The sequence below is a fragment of the Pipistrellus kuhlii genome, unplaced genomic scaffold, assembly GCF_014108245.1.
Source record: "Pipistrellus kuhlii isolate mPipKuh1 unplaced genomic scaffold, mPipKuh1.p scaffold_m20_p_3, whole genome shotgun sequence".
NCBI classification, from domain to species: Eukaryota; Metazoa; Chordata; class Mammalia; order Chiroptera; family Vespertilionidae; genus Pipistrellus; species Pipistrellus kuhlii.
The window spans coordinates 54,219,629-54,241,296 of NW_023425529.1; the positions used below are offsets into that span (position 1 = coordinate 54,219,629).

General features: G+C 44.8%; 1 protein-coding gene across 5 annotated transcripts in view; it reads left to right on the forward strand.

Moving 5' to 3' along the window:
- Positions 1–20,858, forward strand: part of TBC1D30 (TBC1 domain family member 30) — an 81,256-nt gene extending 60,398 nt beyond the window's left edge. For 2 of the 5 annotated variants that reach the window (XM_045588217.1, XM_036456912.2), the window contains 7 exons: positions 239–344; positions 8,859–8,971; positions 11,075–11,214; positions 14,306–14,512; positions 14,681–14,713; positions 17,244–18,396; positions 18,570–20,858. In XM_045588217.1, the coding sequence (XP_045444173.1) occupies positions 239–344; positions 8,859–8,971; positions 11,075–11,214; positions 14,306–14,512; positions 14,681–14,713; positions 17,244–18,007 (1,363 nt within the window). In that variant the 3' untranslated portion in view covers positions 18,008–18,396; positions 18,570–20,858. Of the gene's footprint in view, positions 1–238; positions 345–8,858; positions 8,972–11,074; positions 11,215–14,305; positions 14,513–14,680; positions 14,714–15,260; positions 15,470–17,243; positions 18,397–18,569 lie in introns of those variants that run through there. The other 3 variants (XM_036456911.2, XM_036456913.2, XM_045588218.1) reach the window with 2 other exon arrangements.
- The last annotated feature ends 810 nt before the right edge of the window (positions 20,859–21,668 follow it).

Below are 21,668 nucleotides of genomic sequence, written 5' to 3' on the forward strand. Positions count from 1 at the left end.
AAGATGGGAACTCATCCCATAATAAGTCCTCCGAGATGCCGTGGGTGTTTATTTTTATCTTTTCTCTGTATATGGCGGGCCGTATGGTGAGTGTGTCCCAGTATTTTGATTTTTGTTGATTGCTAATGTTAACTGATGTGATGGCCAGGGGCCATAGATTCTGTCGGACCTGGAGCAGGTACCTGGGAGACAGCGTGGGTGTCCGACACAATTCCTTGTTCTGTCCTTCTGCTTCTAGGCAGATAGAAAGCTGTGAAACGGCAGATGAATTCTACAGCACCATGGGGCGCCTCACCCAGGAGATGCTGGAGCATGATCTTCTAGAAAGCCATGAACTCATGCAGGTAAGTGCGCAGCTCGGCCCCGCCTTGGCTGGGGGACTCGGGCACCGTTGGAACAAGCAGTCCAGAGCAGTGGTATTGGGAAAAGTATTTGGCCAGCCTTCAGATTTAATTCTTCAGTTGACCAAGAGTCTATATATAATTGGATAAGAATCTTAACCATGTCACAAGAGGAAAAAAGAAATGAATAATAGATATTTATTGTGGTTTTCATTCAAACTTGTTGCTTAAAAATCATGAGATGCAATACAAAAATGAATTTAAAAAACTGAGGAATAAAAGAGTATTTTTGAGGTGTTATTACAAAAATACAGTTATTCTCAATCTGATTCTTAGTCTTTTAAGGGGAGACTTGTGGGGTGAAGTAATTATTTGGGGGGAGGAATCACTGAGGATTAGAAGGGAGATTGTTGTAATTAGCACTTTGGTTTGTTTTGCCCACATTTTCAACTGATGTTATATGTGAATCATAAATTTCAACATGTAAGACGAAGGGTTTTGTTATTTTGCGGCCTGTTACTCTATCTCAATATCTATTTACTAAGTCAGACAGAAGAGAGTGAGTATAGGAAAGAACAGATTTGTTAACTCTCTTTCTTCCGTGAGATTCTGTAATATAACTTCATCTCCATTCTCTGATGCTTCTGACCACTTTCCTCTGGTTCTTCCTCTTGCCCTCTGACCAACTGTAGGTCTTCCCAAAGTTGTCCTTGGGCCTCGGTTACTTCCTCTCTCTCTTCTTTTTCTTGTTCCCATAGTTTATTTTTATGTTGGGTTCCATCCCTGAGGTCAATTTTGGGGCCCAGTCAAACACTCAAGCTCTGTTTTAGGACATAAGATGTATGGAGCTTCCATTCCTCTATTCCTCTTCCAGCACCACAGCTCCTTTTTAGAATTCCCAGTGTTTAGCAGACAGTTATTGATTTGTTGAGAATATTGACCACTTAATATAACTTCCCTGAACATTGATATTTTTTAGTTCAGTTTTTCTTTCCATTTGCATCTCTTTCCTTCCTTCCTGTGTGTCTCAGAGGAGGAAATATTCTGATATTGCCATTTCTGCTTGATTTCACCTCTTCTCACATTGTCATTGCTCTCTCTCCCTCTCCCTCTCCCTCTCCCTCTCCCTCTCCCTCTCCCTCTCTCCCTCTCTCCCTCTCTCCCTCTCCCTCTCTCCCTCTCCCCTCCCTCTCCCTCTCCCTCTCCCTCTCCCTCTCCCTCTCCCTCTCCCTGAAGGAAGTACCTTTTATTGCACTTCCCTCTGTGTGCCAGGTCCATGCCTGACATTTTCTTTTACATAATTTTCATATATATATATATATATATATATATATATATATATATATATATATATAAATAATTTCAGAGAAGTAGGGAGAGAGAGAGATAGAAACATCAATGATGAGAGAGAACCATTGATTGGTTGCCTTCTGCATGCTCCACACTGGGGTTGAGCCCACAACCCAGGCATGGGAATCAACTGTACCTCCTGGTTCATAGATCAATGCTCAGTCCCTGAGCTATGCGGGTTGGGCTACACCATTTTCTTTTAGGACATTCATAGATGATGTCCCTCCTCTCAGATTCCCTCTGCGCTATACAATCAGCATTTTGCTGCCAAAGTAATAGTCTATTTGCCCATTTCATTGTTATTCATAAAACCTTAAGTGCTTCCCTGTTATTAACTATAGGATATAAAATGCTTCAGCCTTGTTTCTGAGGTTCTATTAATATATTAACCTCTGCAAAGATTTATTAATTTCTACATGTCAGAAGTCTTCCTTGGCCCTGACCAGTGTGGCTCAGTTGGTTGGAGCATTGTCCCATACACCAAAAGGTCTTGGGTTGGATTCCCAGGGAGGGGACATACTCAGGTTATGGGTTCAATCCCTCATTGGGGTGCGTGCAGGAAGCAACTGATGTATCTTTCTCATATGGATGTTTCTCTGTTTCCCTCTTCCTCTCTCTCTCAAATCAGTAAAAGTCTATCCTTAGGTGAAGATTAAAAAAAAATCTTCCTTTAAGACTAATAACAGTTGGTCAGGCTCTGTGTGTGCCCGCACAGATATACATGGGTGCACACACATGTAAGTGTGTATATGTGTGTATGTGTTGGAGGCAGTGATGCAGAGCAGAGAGGCTGTTCCTGGTGGAGGGGGGCAGGGTGAGTAAAAGCATGGCAGTGGAAACCTCTGTTGTGTGTGAAGGAAACTATAAGGAGTCTGGTATTTAGGGAAGGGTTATAGGAGACCTTAACCCATGTTGAGGAGCTTAGCCTTGATCTTTTGGGTCAATGGTTGTGAAATGGAGTTCTTTTTTTAAAATATATTTTATTGATTTTTTTATAGAGAGGAAGAGAGAGGGATAAAGAGTTAGAAACAGCTGGGGCCGGTTTGGCTCAGTGGATAGAGCATCGGCCTGCGGACTGAAAAGTCCCAGATTCGATTCCGGTGAAGGGCATGTACCTTGGTTGCAGGCACGTCCCCAGTGGGGGGTGTGCAAGAGGCAGCTGATCGATGATTCTCTCTCATCGATGTTTCTAACTCTCTATAATAAAATATAATAAAATATATTTTATTGATTTTTTACAGAGAGGAAGAGAGAGGGATAGAGAGTTAGAAACATCGATGAGAGAGAATCATCGATCAGCTGCCTCTTGCACACCCCCTACTGGGGCTGTGCCTGCAACCAAGGTACATGCCCTTGACCCAAATCAAACCTGGGACCTTTCAGTTAGCCAACGCTCTATCCACTGAGCCAAACTGGTTTCAGCGAAATGGAGTTTTTGAGCTTGCTGGAGTTCTGGGGCTTCTGTGGAGCCTTCAGAAAGGGAAAAACAACTGCGGAGCTGAAAGGTTTTAAGGAGAGGAGGGAAAGGGTCTGAGTGCTTATGTCGACTACAGGGGCAGCTCTGTGAAGGCTGGACTTGACGGGACCATGTTTGATAGCACAAGGCCTGTGAGGAGCAGTAAAGGGTAGAAACAAACATGGAATAGAGACAGTACTTAGAAGGTGAAGTTGATAGGACTTGGCCACAGAAACGACATGGTCTGATGAAAGAAATGGAGGGGACAAGGGCAATCACACATTTCTGGCTTAGAAAGAGGAGGGCAGGAAGATGAGTTAGCCCTCAGAGAGGCTGCATGGAGGTGCACTTTGGCTGCCCGTTACTCACCTGTCCAAAGGTATTCCTCACCCCTTCGCAACCAGAACCTATCACACTGGTTGTAGCGCTGCTAGTCCCTGCCCGTGCTAGTTGAGGGCTTGCACTGCCTTCTCACACCATCTGTGAAAATCCTACCCACCCACCTGGGTCCTCCCCAGTCTCCTTCCTCCCTCCCCTACACAGCCTCTGTACCTCAGCCCTCATTAGTTATGCCTCCTCTGTACTCCTTCAGTATTGAAAATTTCCAACAACTGATTAATTGCTATTACAGATGATTCGATGTTGTTTGCTATATTTTGTATGTGTTCATCTTATTTCTCTAATGAGGTAGCAAGCTCCTTAATGCTAGGGGCCTCATATTGCTCTGTATGTCCATGACAATCTATCGAGTTCTGAGAATACACCTGGTTGCTCAATGAATACGCAGAATCACAGAACATTAGAACTTGAGGCAGTGGTTTTCAAAGTTGACTGTGTATAAAAAACAGCTCAACAGTGCATTAAAATTCAGGTGTTTGCTCCATGGGTGGTTCTGAGGCAGATGGCTTAAAAAAATACTTAGAAAAACTGTGGCTTTAGAGAAGCTTAAAGATGAACTAACCTAATTCTGCCACTTTACAGAGAAGAAGCTAAGACTTGGAGAGCTAGCATCTGCCAGTTTCTTAGGTTGTCTAATGGCAGACCCAGGACTGGAACCCGAGGCCCCAACCTCTGGTTATACCTTATTTAAAAAATATCTTTCTAAAGCTGAACTTCTCCTTAGAAGAACAAGGCAGCATTTTATTTTACTTAAAGCCCAAACACTGCCAGAATGAATGAGATTCATGTTGAGATCTACTCCTGTCATCTTTGTCCTCTAGGAATTTCCAACCTTAAGGATTAGAAGGAAAGCGGACCCTTTGTTACCTCTTAAAGGGAATCCTAGAGGGGAAAATGCTGGCTGGGGCTTGATAGATTAGATCCCCTTTTAGTAGCATTATTTTTTTCCGGCCAAAGAAAACATCCGGATGATGATAAACTGAACTTAATTTTATACAACTTATGTTTTCATGTTTCTTGTAAAAACATGTCAATAATGAAAAAAAAAAAAAAAGAATTTCTTTTCAGCGGAGCCTAAATATAAATGTCTATGTGAGTGTGTGTTGATAGTTTTGGTAGGAAACAGACTTGTTTTTTCTTGGCCTCATAGAGTATTAAGAGAGAAATGCTGGCTATCATTTCAAACCACTCTTTCTGTATTCACTCGTTAAAAACAGTTAATCCAGTGGCTGGGACCCAGTTATGGTGCACCTTCAGTCTGTCTGCAAACCTGAGATGGCTCCGGGTGAAATGTGAATGGTGTGTGAGGTCAGAGAAGAGACGAAAGGGTTCTCCCTGCTTGGTCTTCTCCATTTCTTTCAGCTCTAAGTGCCAGACACAAAGTACTGTTTTTCTCCCCTGAAAATCACATCACTTTTTCTTTTATTAGCAATGGCTATTTTAAAAAATTGAGAGTGTTAGAAAAAGAGATTGGGTGCCCTAGCTGGTCTGGCTCAGTGGTTAGAGCATCGGCCTGAGGACCAAAGGGTCCCGGGTTCAATTCTAGTCAAGGGCACATACCTTGGTTTCAGGCTCCTCCCTTGCCCCAGCCCTGGTCAGGGCTAGTGCAGGAGGCAACCAATCGACATATTTCTATCACACTAATGTTTCTCTGTGTTTTTCCCTATCTCCTCCACTCTCCCTAAAAATCAATGGAAACATATCCCTCTTGTGGATAATTTCCTGTTTCCTGCGGCAGCTCTCATGTGCCCTGGGCGAGATCTGCCCTTGGATTGTTGGCTGTTTTCCATGAGTGATGGAGTGGGAATGACAAGGATGCGGATGCTTGTTCAATAGAAAGACGATGTTTGGTTAATTAGTGCTGCCAGAAACGGAAACCGTCTGCCTGCAAAGCCGTGCGTGTGGGGAGTGTCCCGGCAGCGCCATCTGCAGAGACCCTGAGAGCAGCTCCTGCCGGGGAGGGAGATGGAACTAAATGACGTTTCAATTTTTTCCTGACCCTCAGATTCTGTGAGTCTACCTTATTTGGGTTCTGAGATGATGAGTACAATTTATTTCTTGGAATTGGTTGTAAATCCGTGACTTACAAAGTTAGAAACCCAGAGCTACTCGGGTACCCTGAGCACTATGGGGTTGTGCCGGGAAAGCTTATGTTCGTGGGGTCAACATGCCTCCACATCCATGAGACCTTCAAAGGATTGAGTGCATGTGGGCGAAGAAGGACTAGATACTGTTTTTCAGACACACTGGTCTCATCTTTGAAGGATTAACTAAAAGCACACAATAGGGAAAGGAAGTGCAAAAATAGAAAATGAAAGCTCAGTGGAGCCAGTTTTCTTTTGGTTGAATGTCTTTTGTTGAGCGGTCTTTGAAGGAGCTGGCTCAGAACCAAGGCCATCTACCCCGAGGCCAAAGTATTGTCTATTCCTTTTTAAAAATATATATATATATTTTTTATTGATTTCAGAGAGGAAAAGAGAGGGAGAGAGGGAGGGAGGGAGGGAGGGAGAGAGAGAGAAAGAAACATCAATGATGAGAGAGCATAAGTGATCAGCTGCCTCCTGCATGGATAAATAATTCTGATAACTTTTTCTAAAACTGGCAAAAATAAAATACAGTGAACCTTCAGCTATTTTACCCCACTAATTGTCTTCAGTGAGACATTTTACCTCATTTGGAAGAAAAATTTAAATGTATAGCATTAATGAGTTCATCTGTGAAGCTTGAATCGAAACAGCATGGGTTTCTTAAATATCTGAACCAAGTTTCTAAATTGTCCCAGAAGGAAGGTCCCGTGAGTGCGGTGGTAGGACCCCGCTTGGTGTGTGGTGGTCAGAGGCTGGTGCTGCCTAACTGAGGACTTAAAGTTGGGGTGGTGAGGAGAGGATGTCCCTTCTCTCCATTTCCCTCAAAGGATACACGGAGCTAAGACAGGTCCCAGAGCAAGGAGGAAAGGGTTCTGTGCTGGCAATAAGGCAGCTTCTTGAGGGATGAGCTGTTGGCAACCTTTGTGGGAGCAAACCATGTGAGAGTCCACTCTGACCATCTGAATGAAATTATATGAAGTATTTCAGGCATACAGAAATGTATGAAATGTATTAAAAATAGTATTACAGCCGAAACCGGTTTGGCTCAGTGGATAGAGCGTCGGTCTGCCGACTGAGAGGTCCCAGGTTCGATTCTGGTCAAGGGCATGTACCTTGGTTGCAGGCATATCCCCAATAGGGGGTGTGCAAGAGGCAACTCATTGATGATTCTCTCTCATCGATGTTTCTAACTTTCTACCCCTCTCTCTTCCTCTTTGTAAAAAGTCAATAAAATATATTTAAAAAAAATAGTATTACAAAACTACACACCCATCACCCATCTTAATAAACCATTAAAAATGCATTTGAACACCCTCATATGCTTATCTTTGGTTTTCCCATTCCTCTTTTCTTCCCTTTTCTTTTCAAGTTAACCACAATCCCAACTTTAACACCCTTCATTTTTCAGAGAAGGAAAATGAGGCCCAGAGAGGTTGGGATCTGGCCAATCTGAGACTAACGGGAACCACAAGATACTCCTGCTTCTCTCCATGGGGGAGCAGCTCACTGTTAGTAAATTTGTACTGTGTTTGAGCCTTGTGTGTATAATCAGATATGTGGTATATGGAATGGCTCAGAGATGACTTTTTGGTCCCTACGATCTGTGTAACTTTGGATAACAGGCAATGGAGAATAGAGGGGAAGGGATTTTAGCCAACACTCACTTGTGTAGAATCTGTGGGTGGTACAGGAAGATGTAAGCAGATGCCTTATATCTGTTTGGGGACGGTCTGAAGGACAGACTGTTTAGAATCAGGTGGCCGTGGGCTGTCCCCTTGGTGGATCTGAGCTGTAGAGTAAGACAGCAGCACAGTCAGCCCCTTTCAGAGCCCTCCTTTCCTGCCCAGGCAGACAGTACACGTCTCCTCGAAACCTTCAGAACAACTCTCCTGCTGAAATGAAAAATACCACCTTAAAATATTTCCCCAAAGAATATCAGGATATTTAAGAAGCTTCCTGGGAGAAAGCTAGTGTGATTAAGATACATTTTCTGGCCGTAGCCAGTTTAGCTCAGTGGATAGAGCGTCGGCTTGAGGACTGAACGATTCCAGGTTCTATTCCTGTCAACGGCATGTACCTTAGTTGCAGGCTTCCGGCTCTGGTTGGGGGCATGTAGGAAGCAATCAGTCCATGTGTCTTTCTCTCACTTCCACTCTCTCTAAAAATCAATGGAAAAAATATCCTCAGTTGAGGATAAAAAATTAAAAAAAAAAGATATATTTTTCTGGTGAATAAAAACCTTAAGGATTGAATAAATAATATAATTAAAATTTTGGAGCAATTAAATTTTGATAAAATTAAGAAAGCAAATAAGATTATCTCCTTCCTGCTAATAGAATGGCATATAATTTTGAAATTCTGGAGAAAGCACAGGTGTTTTTCTCATTTTTATTTATAGATTTTTAACATTCTGGGCTTTTACACTGTCACTTAAAAAAAACACACATCGACATCAGCAATTTTCACCTCGACTTTATTCACAGATATTTGAAAAGGTGTGTTTGGAGAAAGCATGCAGCCCATCGTATGATTGTCCACTTATTTTTATCCAGGCTTGCGTAATGTCTATAAAAATCATCAAACAGCTTTGAAAAAGCAAGTACGAGTACTACATATTTAAAACATCAATGGGTTCTTTATTAAAGAAGTAAGGAAGCTGCCCTGGTTGGGTAGCTCAATTGGTTGGAGCATTGTCCTGTGCACCGAAAAGTTGCAGGTTCGATTCCCTGCAGGGCACATACCTAGGGTGTAGATTCAATCCCTGGTCGGGGTGTATATGGTCGAGTTGTATATGAGAGGCAACCGATCCTCTCTCTCTTCTCCCCCCCTTCCTCCTGCCCTGTCTCCCTTCCCTTCTCTCTCCCCCCTCCCCTTTCCTCTCTCTCTAAAACCATAAACATAACTTCAAGTGAAGATAAAAGGTAAGGGAGCTGTGGCTTTCTAAATTCATGCACCCTGAACCGAGCAGAAGGAATGGACTCCCCCATGGCTCAGCCTTGCTCACCAGTTGGAATGCCTGGTTGCAGTCAGGTTGGTTTGAAAACTCACTGTTGTGTTTAGCAGTGTTCTTTTGTCTTTCTCTAAAGCGGACATTGGAGGAGGATCTTTCCACTCTCTGTTTCAGAAGCAGTTTTTACCTTTTCACACTCAAATCATGTCTTTCCAGGCTGATAGAGTTACTTAAGGATCCATTTCAGCTGTGGCATTTTTGCTTCTGGTTTTCAGACGGTTTACTCCATGGCGCCATTCCCGTTCCCACAACTGGCAGAGCTGAGGGAAAAGTACACCTACAACATCACACCGTTCCCAGCTGCAGTAAAACCCACCTCTGTGTCTGGGTAAGGTCTCTTTTTCCCCTACTTTAACTTGTTATTGTAACTTAATAGTTGGTAAGCCCTAGAAATATATTCAAAGTAGTTTGGTTCTTAAAATCTGGATTTTTTTTTTAAAGGTTTTGATTTAAATTTAAGAGAGTGATTTTTAAAACCATACTTTCCAAGGAAGACTAAGAATATAAACTGAAGGGACCTGTTGCAACCCCATAACTTATGTAAAAATATAAAATACTAAAAAAACTCCATAATTAAAATAGTGTAGAACTGATGCATGAAAAGACAGATGAGCTTATTTACAATAAAATTCTGTAAAGACCAGACATTGACAAATACACAGGAACACAGCACATGAAAACTTGGCATATCAAACAGTAGTGAAAAGAGGTATTACTTAGTAAATAGTACTGGGCCAATGAGACCTACTCTGGAAGGAAATAAAGTTAGAGTTTTCCTTCACATCAGACAGAAGGATACATTTCATATAGATCAGAGACTTAAATGGGAAAAAATGAAGTAATAACATTAGCAGAAGAAAATGTGGAGACATGTCTCTAGGTCTTTGGAATTGAGAAGGCTTTAATAATCAAAATAAAAAAATAAAAAGCAATAAGGGAAAAAATCACTAAGTATTTAAAAATAATGTTCTGTATGACTAAAACCAAAACAGAACAAAATAGAACCCCCATAAGCAGACACAAAAATATTCATGGAAAAATATTTGTAATTGATACCTCTCATAAAGTTCCTAGAAATTAATACAGAATGACCATCCAACTGAAAAAACGATGGGAGGATGGGACTAGGTAGTTTACATAAAGGCAGCATCAAGAGAAATGTAGCATATAACTAGATTGAGAGTATGTTAACTTTGCCTGTCAGATTTACAAGAATTCAAAAGGTTGATGTGCACGCTTGATGAGGCTGGGGGACACAGGCACACTGCAGGTGAGAGGTTGCTTGCTACAGGATTCGTGGCAGGCAGTTTGGCATTATTGTCCAAAATTCATAATGGAGTTTGACCCAGAAATTCTACCTCAAAGAATTATCACACAAATATATTTCTACACATGCAAAACACAGGATGTATAAGGTTACTTACTGCAGCATTGTTCATAATGGCATAATATTGAGACCCAAACGTGCACTACATGCATACAATACAGTGCAGCTGTAAAAAACAACGAGGAAGCTCTTTGTATGAATATGGAGAGGTTTCTTCAGTGAATAAAAGCAAGGAGCAGAAAAGTGTAAATAGTATGCTAATATTTATGTAAAAAAGAGGAGAAAAATAAGACTATCCTATATAATAAAAGCCCAGCAACTGAAACAGTGGAATGACCAGAGATCAGAAGGACCGTGGCCTCTCACCCCAGTTGGCCCCACCCCCTAGGGAGCAGTTAGGAGCCATGAGACAGGCAAGCAGGCAGAGGCAGTTAGGGGTGATAAGATAGGCAGGCAAGTGGTTAAGGGCAATCAGGCAGGCAAGTGAGCAGATAGGGGTTATCAGACAGGCAGGCCAGCAGTTAGAAGCCAGTGGTCCCGGATTGCGAGAGGGATGTCTGATTGCCGGTTTAGGTCTAATCCTGCAGGAATACCTGCAGGTGGTGCCTAAACCGGCAGTCAGACATCTCCCGAAAGGTCCCGGATTGCAAGAGGGTGCAGACCAGGCAAGCCCCACCCCCACCCCTGTGCACAAACTTTGTGCACCAGTACTCTAGTATAGTCATATCTGCTTATCCATGCATAAAGAAACTAAAGACTAAATAAGAAGTTAGTCCTGCATCACCTGTAGGGATTAGGTAGAACAGCTGGGCAGAAATTGGATAGGGATAAGAGACTTATATATTATAATCCATCATTTTTCAGTTGGGTGGTCATTCTGTATTAATTTCTAGGAACTTTATGAGAGAGATCAATTACAAATATTTTTTCATGAATATTTTTGTGTCTGCTTATGGGGGTTCTATTTTGTTCTGTTTTGGTTTTAGTCATACATATAACTATATATATATATATGTCATTTAAATCATGTGACTGTGTTACTTATATTTTTTTAAAAATGCCAGTATTTTCTTTGAATATTTTTTTTCTGTTATGTTTTCCAAGACGACATGGTAAGATCAGAGACAGTGATGAAGAGAATGACCCAGATGATGAAGATACTATTGCTAATGCTGTGGGGTGTCTTGGACCTTTCAGTGGGCTCCTGGCACCTGAACTGCAGAAGTACCAAAAACAAATTAAAGGTAAAAAAGGTGGCTCTCTATTTAGATTATCACAGTGTGTTAGTTCACTATTTCTGTATCCTATAACTGCCTATTTATTTCCTGAGCTGGTTACTCCTATTGAAGGTCTTCGTTAAAAGTATCTTCTCTGGACCAGCTGTTGTGGCTCAGTGGTTGAGTGTCGACCTATGAATCAGGAGGTCAAGGTTCAATTCCCGGTCAGGGCATATATACTCAGTTTTGTTGGTTTGATCCCCAATGTGGGGCATGCAGGAAGCAGCCTATCAATGCTCTCTCTCTCCCTCCCTGAAGGGACCTTCCTGGGGGGGGATATATATATATATATATATATATATATATATATATATATATATATATATATATATATAATCTTCTGTGTTCTTTTCTCATTTATTAGGATTTCTCTGTGTTATGGGTTGCATGCATAATATATATTTCTTCTTTTTTTTATGATGACTTTTGCCCTGTACTTGTCTGATTCAGTTCAGCTCTACTCCCTTAGTCTGGGATATAATAGTTGCTTGCTACCTTGTGTTTGAGTTTAAATTGAATTTTTTCTAGACTGGCTCCTCTTCCATAGAGAAGTACCCTCTGAATCTAAAACATTATGGTGGCCTCTCCTTCAATTTGAGAGATAAGAAACTCATCTCACAAGGTATTCTTCTGGGTTCCTCCACTTAGCCCATGGTTTCTAGTATCAGAGAGATAATCTCTGCCTACGAGTTCTATTAATAGTTCATCTCTTTGGAACAAAACAGAATGAGTCCGCTTCCTCTTTGACTGGATGGCTCTTCGGTTTTTTGAGGACAATCATCACATCTCCAAAAGTTTTCTTCATGGCCCAAGGTCAGAATTTCTTTAAGCATTTCTCATAAGATATGATTTTCAGAACTTTTAATAGTATTTAAAAATTCACTGCTAAATGTCCCACAGTGTGGCAGAGTCCCTTTTAAAATGCGGTGCTCTGAACAGAATGCCATCTATATATTTTTTTCTTGTGCAGGATAAGCTTCCTGTGGTCTAGACATTCTTGATAATGAACTCTTTTGAAGCAGTTCATGGTGCTCTCACTCGGTTCTTTCCCATTCTGAGTGGCAGCTCTTCCTTGAGGATATTCATTCTACATTTTCTAGTTTGAAGACCATTCTCCTTGCTAAAAGGGCACAGTGACAAGATCGATGTCAGACACCCTTGCATTCTTTTTGTTATCTGCCAACCTTACCTTGAACCTTCTCAAAGTCATGTGACTATCTTCTCATTTTTGTTCTTCTTGCTTAGAAGTTTTCTTCTTCATCTTTATCTTGTTTTTCTTCGTTTTCCTCCTCTTCCTCATCATCTCATCATTGCTGTCTTTTTCTTCTTTGTCTTTTTCCTAGTGCTAGAATGAGTATTTTCCCTAAGCCTTAGCTTGTTTTGAGTTTTGACCTGTTTCATGGTTTGGGTTCATACTTTTTTGTGTGTAATGTCTGTGGTATGCATTTTCCTCTCACCTTTTAAAAGGCTTTTAAAACTGTGAACCTAACAAGAGCCCCATTGATTTCGTAATGCCTTCCACCCTCCCTCTTGTTGCCTGGATTTCAGCTTTTGGTTTCTAGCTATGAAATCAATGTGGAACTTAATTCTAACATTTTTTAATCTGCATTTCTGAAGACTGGCTCTGTGCCCCCCCTCCTCCTCCCGCCCCGTTTTTCTTTCTGTGCAGTTCTGTGCCCAGGAAGACCTGATCATGGTCTCCTCTTTTATCATTCCTCTGTTGGTTTTACTTAAATTCAGATGTGCAGATCCCCTTTTAATTTCCTTTTCCTCGAACATGTGTCTCAGGGAAAAAAGGAAGTAAGTAGCCAGATGTTTAGCACTCTAACACTTTCAGTGGCTGTTAGGATAGTCGGCATCCCTACTGAGGGTTCTCTTTCAGCTGGTCCCCTGGCCAGCTTTGCATATTGTGCTGAGGAGCCTGGATCTGCCCCCTTGGCTGTGCAGTCTATGTAATCTCTGTTTTATTTAAGGGACAACCCTGCTGGGTGTAGGTGTCCTGGGAGCAGAAACCACATCGGACATAACACACATAAGTGTATTGTCAGGAAATGGTTGTTAAACAAATAAAAACATGCATTAGTAGGGATAGAGTGACTCGAAGTCTTGATCATTTCATAGAATGTATTTTTAACTTAAAAACTTACTTAAAAAAAATCCTTACCCATGGATATGTTTTATTGATTTTAGAGAGAGAGGAAAAGGGAGAGAGCGAAACATTGATGTGAGAGAGAAGCATCAGTTAGTGGCCTCTCACAAGTGCCTTAAACAGGGATCAAACCCATAGTCTGGGTATGTGTCCTGATTAGGAGTCAAACCCACAACCTTTCAGTGTATGGGATGATGCACCAAACAACTGAGCCGTACCAGCCAGTGCTAAAATCTCACCTTTAATGGCTGATTAAACACTACAAACTACCAATCCCTTATAAATCCTCACTCATTTATGTGGACATCTGTACAATGACTTGACATCTGGAATTACATTTTTCTAAGGGCATTTTCGAAAATAACAGTGACTTTTATCTGGAAAAAATTGATCTTATGTCTGTATAATAAAGTGGTAATAACATAAAACTATGAACCCAGACAGCTCATTTCAGACCCACAATTAAGCTAAGAAGAAAATGCAGAAGTCTTTTCAGAACTGATTCAAAAACAAGCACTAGACAAATCCTAGTGTACATTTTTTTAATTAATATATTTTATTGCTTTTTTTTTTTTTTTTTTTACAGAGAGGAAGAGAGAGGGATAGAGAGTTAGAAACATCGATGAGGGAGAATCATCAATCAGCTGCCTCTTGTACACCCCCTACTGGGGATGTGCCCGCAACCAAGGTACATGCCCTTGACCGGAATCGAACCTGGGACCTTTCAGTCCCCAGGCTGACGCTCTATCCACTGAGCCAAACTGGTTTAGGCATGTGCATTTTTGTGTGTGTATGGTTTAGAATTTTCTGGAGGTTGTGATACCACTCTGGTTACAGTGGAATCAATTGCCCTTTTGTCCCTTTCTCCTCCACTGTCACCTCTCCTTGTCTCTGCTGCTGCGAGTACAGAGCCCCACGAAGAGCAGAGTCTGAGGTCTAACAACATTGCGGAGCTGAGTCCGGGAGCCATCAATTCCTGCCGCAGTGAGTACCACGCCGCTTTCAACAGCATGATGATGGAGCGCATGACCACGGACATCAACGCGCTGAAGCGGCAGTATTCTCGGATTAAAAGGAAGCAGCAGCAGCAGGTTCATCAGGTGTATATCAGAGCAGGTAATGGGCTTCTTCGAATCAACTTCAACTCTGTGCCAGCCTGGTAAGGGAGAGCACGTCCTGCTTTGGTCTCACGGCAGCTGCTCACTGCATCTCAGCATCCAGAAACTCAGCTGGCACGGGTGATGGCACATTTAGCATCTCATTTTTAAAATTTTATTTTATCAGGCTCTACGGAAGACAAGGACCGGGAAGCTGATGGTATTGAACACATCTTCACTCTGTGTGCTTCTGGAGAGGGGTTTACAAGTGATCACAGTGTTGCAAAGCCAAGCAATCCTTGGACTTAAGACATTTTGGAGCTGTTGCCTCTCAAATTCCAGGCATTGAGAAATAGAACTTTGCGATCTGTACATGACTAAATCGAGCTACCGATTGGTCATTTAAAAGGTTATAATAAAGGGTCATGTAATCTGAGAAAAAGGGAATGGCTGCCCCCACGCCTTGCCCGAGGTGACTGTGTCCTGACTCTGCTGAGAACACAGGGGTAATGCAGTTGGAAATGCTCTTTTCCAAGGATTGCCAGGCTTCTTTTCTTTTTAATTCCCCAAATCCCAGGGAGCAATAATCTGCTTTGTTGTTTAATATACGCTGATTTTGGAATTGGTTTGTCTTGTTCTCGGTGAAATTTGAATGAAAATGATTCCTGTCCAGAATATACCAATGTATAAATTTGACATGTTTTTAAGAGGCTTGGGAGCATGTGACTGATCTTGCCCCAAAACTGAATTTACCTCCTTCTTCTCAGGAAGGGTAGGCTGTGCTGCATTCAGCATGGCCAGGTTCGGTGAGGTGAGCCTTAGGAGGGGCGGCAAAGGATTAAAGAAGACAAAGAGACTACAGCTGGGGCTAGGTGGATCTCTGACACAGACCCAGCCTGAAAATGGAAGCTATATTTTATAGTCAGAGCACACAAAGCAAAAGAAGGGAAGTGGTCAACATGTTTAAAATGTTCTTGTGGGTTTGACTTGTTTTGGCAGCACTTGCTGCACCTCCCACAGCCCATTAACTACCTAGGAAGGAGCAAGGGAGGACTCTAAGGTCAGCCTTAATTGTGCCAGGAGGGCTCTGCCCTCCACGCTGAGGCTTGTTGGTGGCCCTGCCACAGGTCAGTCTGAGGCTTGGCCCTAGAGCTGCTCCCTACAGGAGGTGACTACCTGACGATTTGTACTTTATCCTGAATCACACATTAATCACAGAAGAAACGGGCAACTGCAGCTCCGCAGTTTTCAAAGCATTGGTACGTACACATCCTCATGTTGTCCTTCAGGGGAGTCTATGAGGAAGGCAAGGAACAGGTATTCTCATATCCGTTTAGAAGATGAGGAAGTGGTGACTCATGAGGACTTCGCAGTCGTTAGAGATGATACAGTGATAGTGAGTGGTCCAGACTGGGCTGGGATCCATTCGTTCTAATTCTTTGTACAGTCCTTTTTCAACAGAACTGTGTGAATCGTTGGGTGATTCTGTGCTGACTCAGCCCAGCGCCTCGTTCTCTAGTCAGGGGTCAGCAGACTATGGTCTGCAGGCCAAACCCTGCTTGTTGCCTGTTTGTGTAAATAAAGTTTTCCTGGAATACAGGCATGACCATTGTTTACACACTGTCTGTGACTGACTTTACACTACCATGACTAAAATATTTGTAATCTGGCCCTGCACAGTAAAAGTTTGCCAACCCTTACTCTGGATCATGGTTTATGTGGCTCATTTTAGGGAGAGATTGTTCTAGGGCAGTGGTTGGCAAACTCATTAGTCAACAGAGCCAAATATCAACAGTGCAATGATTGAAATTTCTTTTGAGAGCCGAAAACCTTCTGCGCATGAGCCATGAAGTTTCAACTGCATGTACGTGCGTGCCCACACGTGGTATTTTGTGGAAGAGTCACACTAGAGGGGCCAAAGAGCCGCATGTGGCTTGCAAGCCGCAGTTTGCTGACCACTGTTCTAAAGCATTGCTCCTCAAACTCTCCTGTGCATAGGGTCCAGCTGGGGGTCTGTGAAAAGGAAGAGCGTGTTTCCGTAGGTTTGGGTGGGGCTCAGGTTATGCATTTTCAACGAGCTGTGGGTGCCAGTGCTGCCTGGTGGGGCTCACATGTGGAGTGGAAGGTGTTAGAGGAGGTGGTGGAGGACAGGATTAGCAGCTCCGGTGTAGACTGACCTTGAGCTAGAAGCCAAAGACCGTAGTTTCTGAGACTTAACGGAAGGAGGGAAGGAAGTTGGTTGGGGTACCAGCCTCCTAGGTTACAGAGGGCAAGAAGTTGGGGTGTTTCAGACTGGATAGCTTGTTTTTATGGAGAAATTGGGGAAAAGTAGTTTTCCTCTCACCCTGCTCTCTCCCACATTAGTCATACGCAGTGTGTTCTTTGCCTGCCAGAAGTCAACTGATAACGCATGTTGGACTTACTATGTTTTAAAAAATCTTCAACGTTTTCTGGATAGAAGACCTCTGAGGTTGCGTCTCAGAGACAAAAGCTCCCTTCACCCCCAAGTCATTAGGCCTCTACCTAGTCAGGAGGGGTCAGTCTCTGTTCCTTTCTATGACCTCGGCCCCTTCTCTCCTCCTCTTTAGAGAGGAGGGAACAGCGCCCCGGTTGGAATTCAGTTTCTGCGTCTGCAGTCACATGCTCCCAGCGCCTGGGAACCAAACCGCGTGGGCAAGGCTGGGGACAGGCTGGGACCCGGTGACTTGAGGGCACGTCTCTTACCTGCTTCCTTCCGATGTTTCTTTCAGACAAAGGGCCGGTGACCAGCCTCCTCCCGTCTCAGGTGAACAACTCCCCAGTGATCAATCACCTCCTTTTGGGAAAGAAGATGAAAATGTCCAATCGAGCCGCCAGGAACGCCGTCATCCACATGCCCGGCCACGCGGGGGGCAAAGCATCCCCGGGGCCCTGCGAAGACCTCCGGACCAAGCTCAACTCCCCGTGGCGAACGCACATCCGAGTCCACAAGAAGGCCCTGCCGAGGGCCCGGGGCCAGCCGGGCTGCGGGGACACCGTGGGGCTGATCGAGGAGCTGAGCGAGGGCCGCCCTGGGGCCGCCGCCTCCGAGCCCAGCGCGTCCCCTGCGGGCGAAGGCGCAGGCGGCGGCGCGGAGGGCAGCGCCGGGCGCACCATCGAGGGCCGGTCCCCGGAGCCCGCCTTCGGGGAGGCCGACGTGTCGGAGGTGCAGGTGAAGTTGGAAGCCTTGGAACTGAGCCAGAGGGAAGCCGCTGCCCACGCGGAGCCCACACGGCACCCGCCCTGCCAGCGGCGCCTCCCGGAGCTGCCCGAGGCGCCCGGGGAGGACAGGGCCGCCGGCAAACCCCCCCACGGCGGCCGCTCCAAAACCCCCATCTTCAGCCCCTTCCCCAGCGTCAAGCCGCTGCGCAAGTCTGCGGCAGCCAGGAACCTGGGGCTGTACGGCCCCACGGAGCGGACCCCGGCTGTGCGCTTCCCGCACTTGAGCCACAGCCTCAGCACCGCCGCCGGGGGAGGCGGCACCAAGAAGCGGTGACTCCCCAAAACCCCGCGCCGAGGCCCCCCTTTTCATCCCTTTTCATGGTGGAGCAGGGGTTCCCCCTCCACGGCGCCGGAAGAACAGCAACTGCCCGGTGAAAACAGATAGATGGGCTCGGAGATGGAATGGGAAGATTCACTATGGGAGCGAGGTGAGGGGTGTCTGTCCATCCACTGATGACCGGTACATGGATTCTTGGTGGCGAAATAAATAACGGTGGTTTTAAAATGCGAAGTCTTCCCACTTTTTGTCAGCTGTTTCGAAAAGACTGTGTACCTACACTTGTTAGTCCCTCTTCTTCCTGTCCAGGGGCCTTCAGGGTCCTTTGGGTGTTAATACGCACGCATGCACCACTAGCTTGCTAGAACAGAAACTGTAAAGAGAAGGTAAGTTTCTTTTTTTAAAATATATTTTATTGATTTTCTACAGAGAGGAAGGGAGAAGGGCAGAGAGTTAGAAATAGCAATCAGCTGCCTCCTGCACACACCTACTGGGGATGTTCCCGGAACCAAGCCGTCAAGCCGAAGCTCTGTCCACTGAGCCAAACCGGTTTCAGCAGAAAGTAAATTTCTTAGTAGCAAAAAACTTCCTGATTTCCCTCTTCATGCCCTATGCGGGGAGGGCATGTTTGTATGTGCGAGTTTTCCTTCAGTTGTTGCTTTCAGCCAGTCTCAAGATGTTTTTGATTCTTATGCTAAAGAGCAGGAGAAAACTCCAGATAGCCTTTCCCTCCCTTTCTACTAGTATCTCTAGCTGCAAAATGAAGGAAACTTTCATCTGCTGAAATTTAGGTTGATGGCTAACTTGAAGATCTTAATGCAGAGAACACAGATGGGGTAGGCACTCGACCACTGCTCACAACAGCTTGCTAAGTCCCCTAAGCTTTCCCCAAGGCCCATTTTCTACTCTTAGGAGCGTGGTGGGATGACATGATGGGCTGTATGGGCAGCTTGTCCCGTGTCCTCCGCTGTACAGCTCACTCCCCTGCCAGCTCTCGCGGCAGATGCAGAGGCTGTTACTTGAATTTTGTGCTGCTTTTGACTGGAATGCTTGGAATACTTTGTTCCTTGAACACTACCTTTCTCTGGAGAAGGGCCAGTGCTTTCCAGCTCTCTCTCACCCACTCCTCCCTGGTCCCAGCAGGTCAGAGAGGGACCTGCTGTTGCCACTATGCAATGGGAACTCGGCCACTGAGCGGTGAAGTAGCCCCTCAGATCCGCCAGGTAAATACTGCCCCTCTTCAGGGTGACATGGCCACCGTTCCTCCAGTGCAGCAGCCGGGTTTCATGCTCTTTCCATGCAGATGCACTGGAAAGGTTCTACACACCACCACTGGGAAGCCATACACTGCACGCCCTCCTGACTCCAAGGGCCCTCCTCCAGGCAGGGACAGCCCTGCGGTGGTTTTACTAAACCAGCTCGACCCCTTTGACCTGAACAGTTAGTGCATTTTAAAACATGCCACGTGCAGCTCTCATTTGGCTAAACCAAAGGTTCACTCCTCGGTCCCCTTCTCCCAGCATCAGGAGCACAGACTCAGCCTCTTTCCTTGTCTTGGAAGACCTTGGCTGTGCTGCAGGCATAGTGCTGGGGCAGCCATTCTTATCTGAGCTAGTTGGGTCGCTAACTCTGAAACCAAAGCTGTAGTTTTAGACAAGGCTTTTCCTAGGAGAGGTACATGTTTTTATAATAAAATAGGAAATGTGGTGGTGTGGGCTTTTTTGAACAGGAAACACAAGAATGACATATATAGCGAGAAAAAGCCACTTTATCCCTTTTCTGGTATTTTGACCCTCCAATGAATGGAAGATGGAAAACATGACTGATAAGATACTGCAGTTTTGCTTGAAATCTGTGCCGCCTGAAGTTAGCAGGTAGCTTCTTAAAAAGCCGCCACGCCTACAGCCTGTGTCTTGTGGCGGGGGTGTGAGGGGGTGAGGGGGGAAGGTGGAGGGTTGGGCTGACTTTGCAACCCACCCGGAAATGGAGACCCACTGCGTTTCCCAAAGTGAAGCAAATGACACGATTTCCTTCCACCTGTTCAACTGTACAGAAAAGAATGATTCCACCTCAGATTCTTCCCTCCTCTCCCCCCACCCCCCTGCCCCAATGAGTCAGAGCTGCCTTGTTCCCCTTGAGGGATGTCTGACAGCACAGAATTGTTCTTTCCTCTGACAGGCAGCTCCCAGCAACCTGCGGTGGGGGCCCAGGAAGGCAGTGGTGGTGTGGAGGCCCCTGGCTGCACCCCAGCTGTCTCTGTTCCCAGCACACGCCCGTTGCCCAGGGCTGGTCTAAGAAAGGGATGGATGGGAGAGCACATTGTGTGGGATGAGCATTTGTTGGATGAATGAATAACTGAAAGCATAATAGTCTTTTGAAGAAAAAAAAAATGACCTTGTCAGGATGTAAAAAACTAACAGATTTCCTGTGGAAGCATTCTCTGTTCCGATACTGTGCATGCACTGTACCATGTACTCACTTTCCGTTATGAATTGGTGAGCTTCTAAGCCTTCCTACTTTGGAATTTAAAGAATCTGCAGTAGCCTCGACCACACAGCATGGACAAAGACCTCTATGGACTCGTTCTTGTATTGGACACCATGCAAACCCGAAAGCACTCACGGGGCAGTGCTCCTTCATCCTCAGAGATGCCTGCGCCTGCCGGCCCGGGCACGAGCTCCTCCTGGCCCTCCACACCTATCCTCCCAGACCACCCACACACCCTGAGTTTGTAATGTCGACCTATGGGTGGTCACTGATTGGGATATTCTATTCCATTTTTGTCTCTCGCTGTTCTAAAGACTGTGTCGATTACAAAGATATGTGCATAAAGACGTTCATTGTTGTAGCTAGGGTGCTGTTTTCTGTCTGGCCAGTGCACAGAACCCTGCTGTGAGGCCCCCCACGTTGGTCACGTGAACCAGGGAAACACCCCTGTAAGCTCCACCCCACCCCCTACTCCCCAGTCTAATATGCGGGTTGCATGGTGGCCTGCTGAGCCCCTGGCAGAATAGAGGGTTCCTCAATATGAGTAAGTAGAGAGATCACTGGAGAGTGTGTGTGCGTGTATAAGATTAACCTTTAGATTTTTCTTTGTTTTAATAAAGTAGAACAATAAGAATGCAACTTAGCTTTCTGGTCTGTGGATTCTGGATGGATAGAGAGCCATGATGGAGCACACAGCAGCTGCCCTCAACCCCCACAGGAGGCAGCGTTGTAAATACATATGCTTCCTAGTTAGAAAAGTGACACCCGCTCTAAAAGAATTAGGGAAACAGCATAAGGAATCACCCATGTCCTAGTGTTGGTCTTTCTGATGTGTGTGTGTACACCAGTGTCTATTAAAGGTATGGTGAGCACACTAGTTTAGGTGGTCCTTCCAGGAATTGCTCTTGTGCAGCATCATTTTCAGTGACTAGTATTCCATCCTGTGTCCATGCCAGAATTCACAGAACCAGCACCTGCTGTCACACAGGTTGTCTCTGATTGTGGAGAGCACTGGAGCATCCTAACGCTACATCCTCAGCTATTTTCTAGGGCGTGCTCATAGACGTAGGATTGCAGTCAGAGAATGTGCGTCTTTTTAAGACTTACATACACTGCCACATTGCCATCCTTAAAGGTGGGACTTAGGCGAGCAATGAGTGAGCATGCCTGC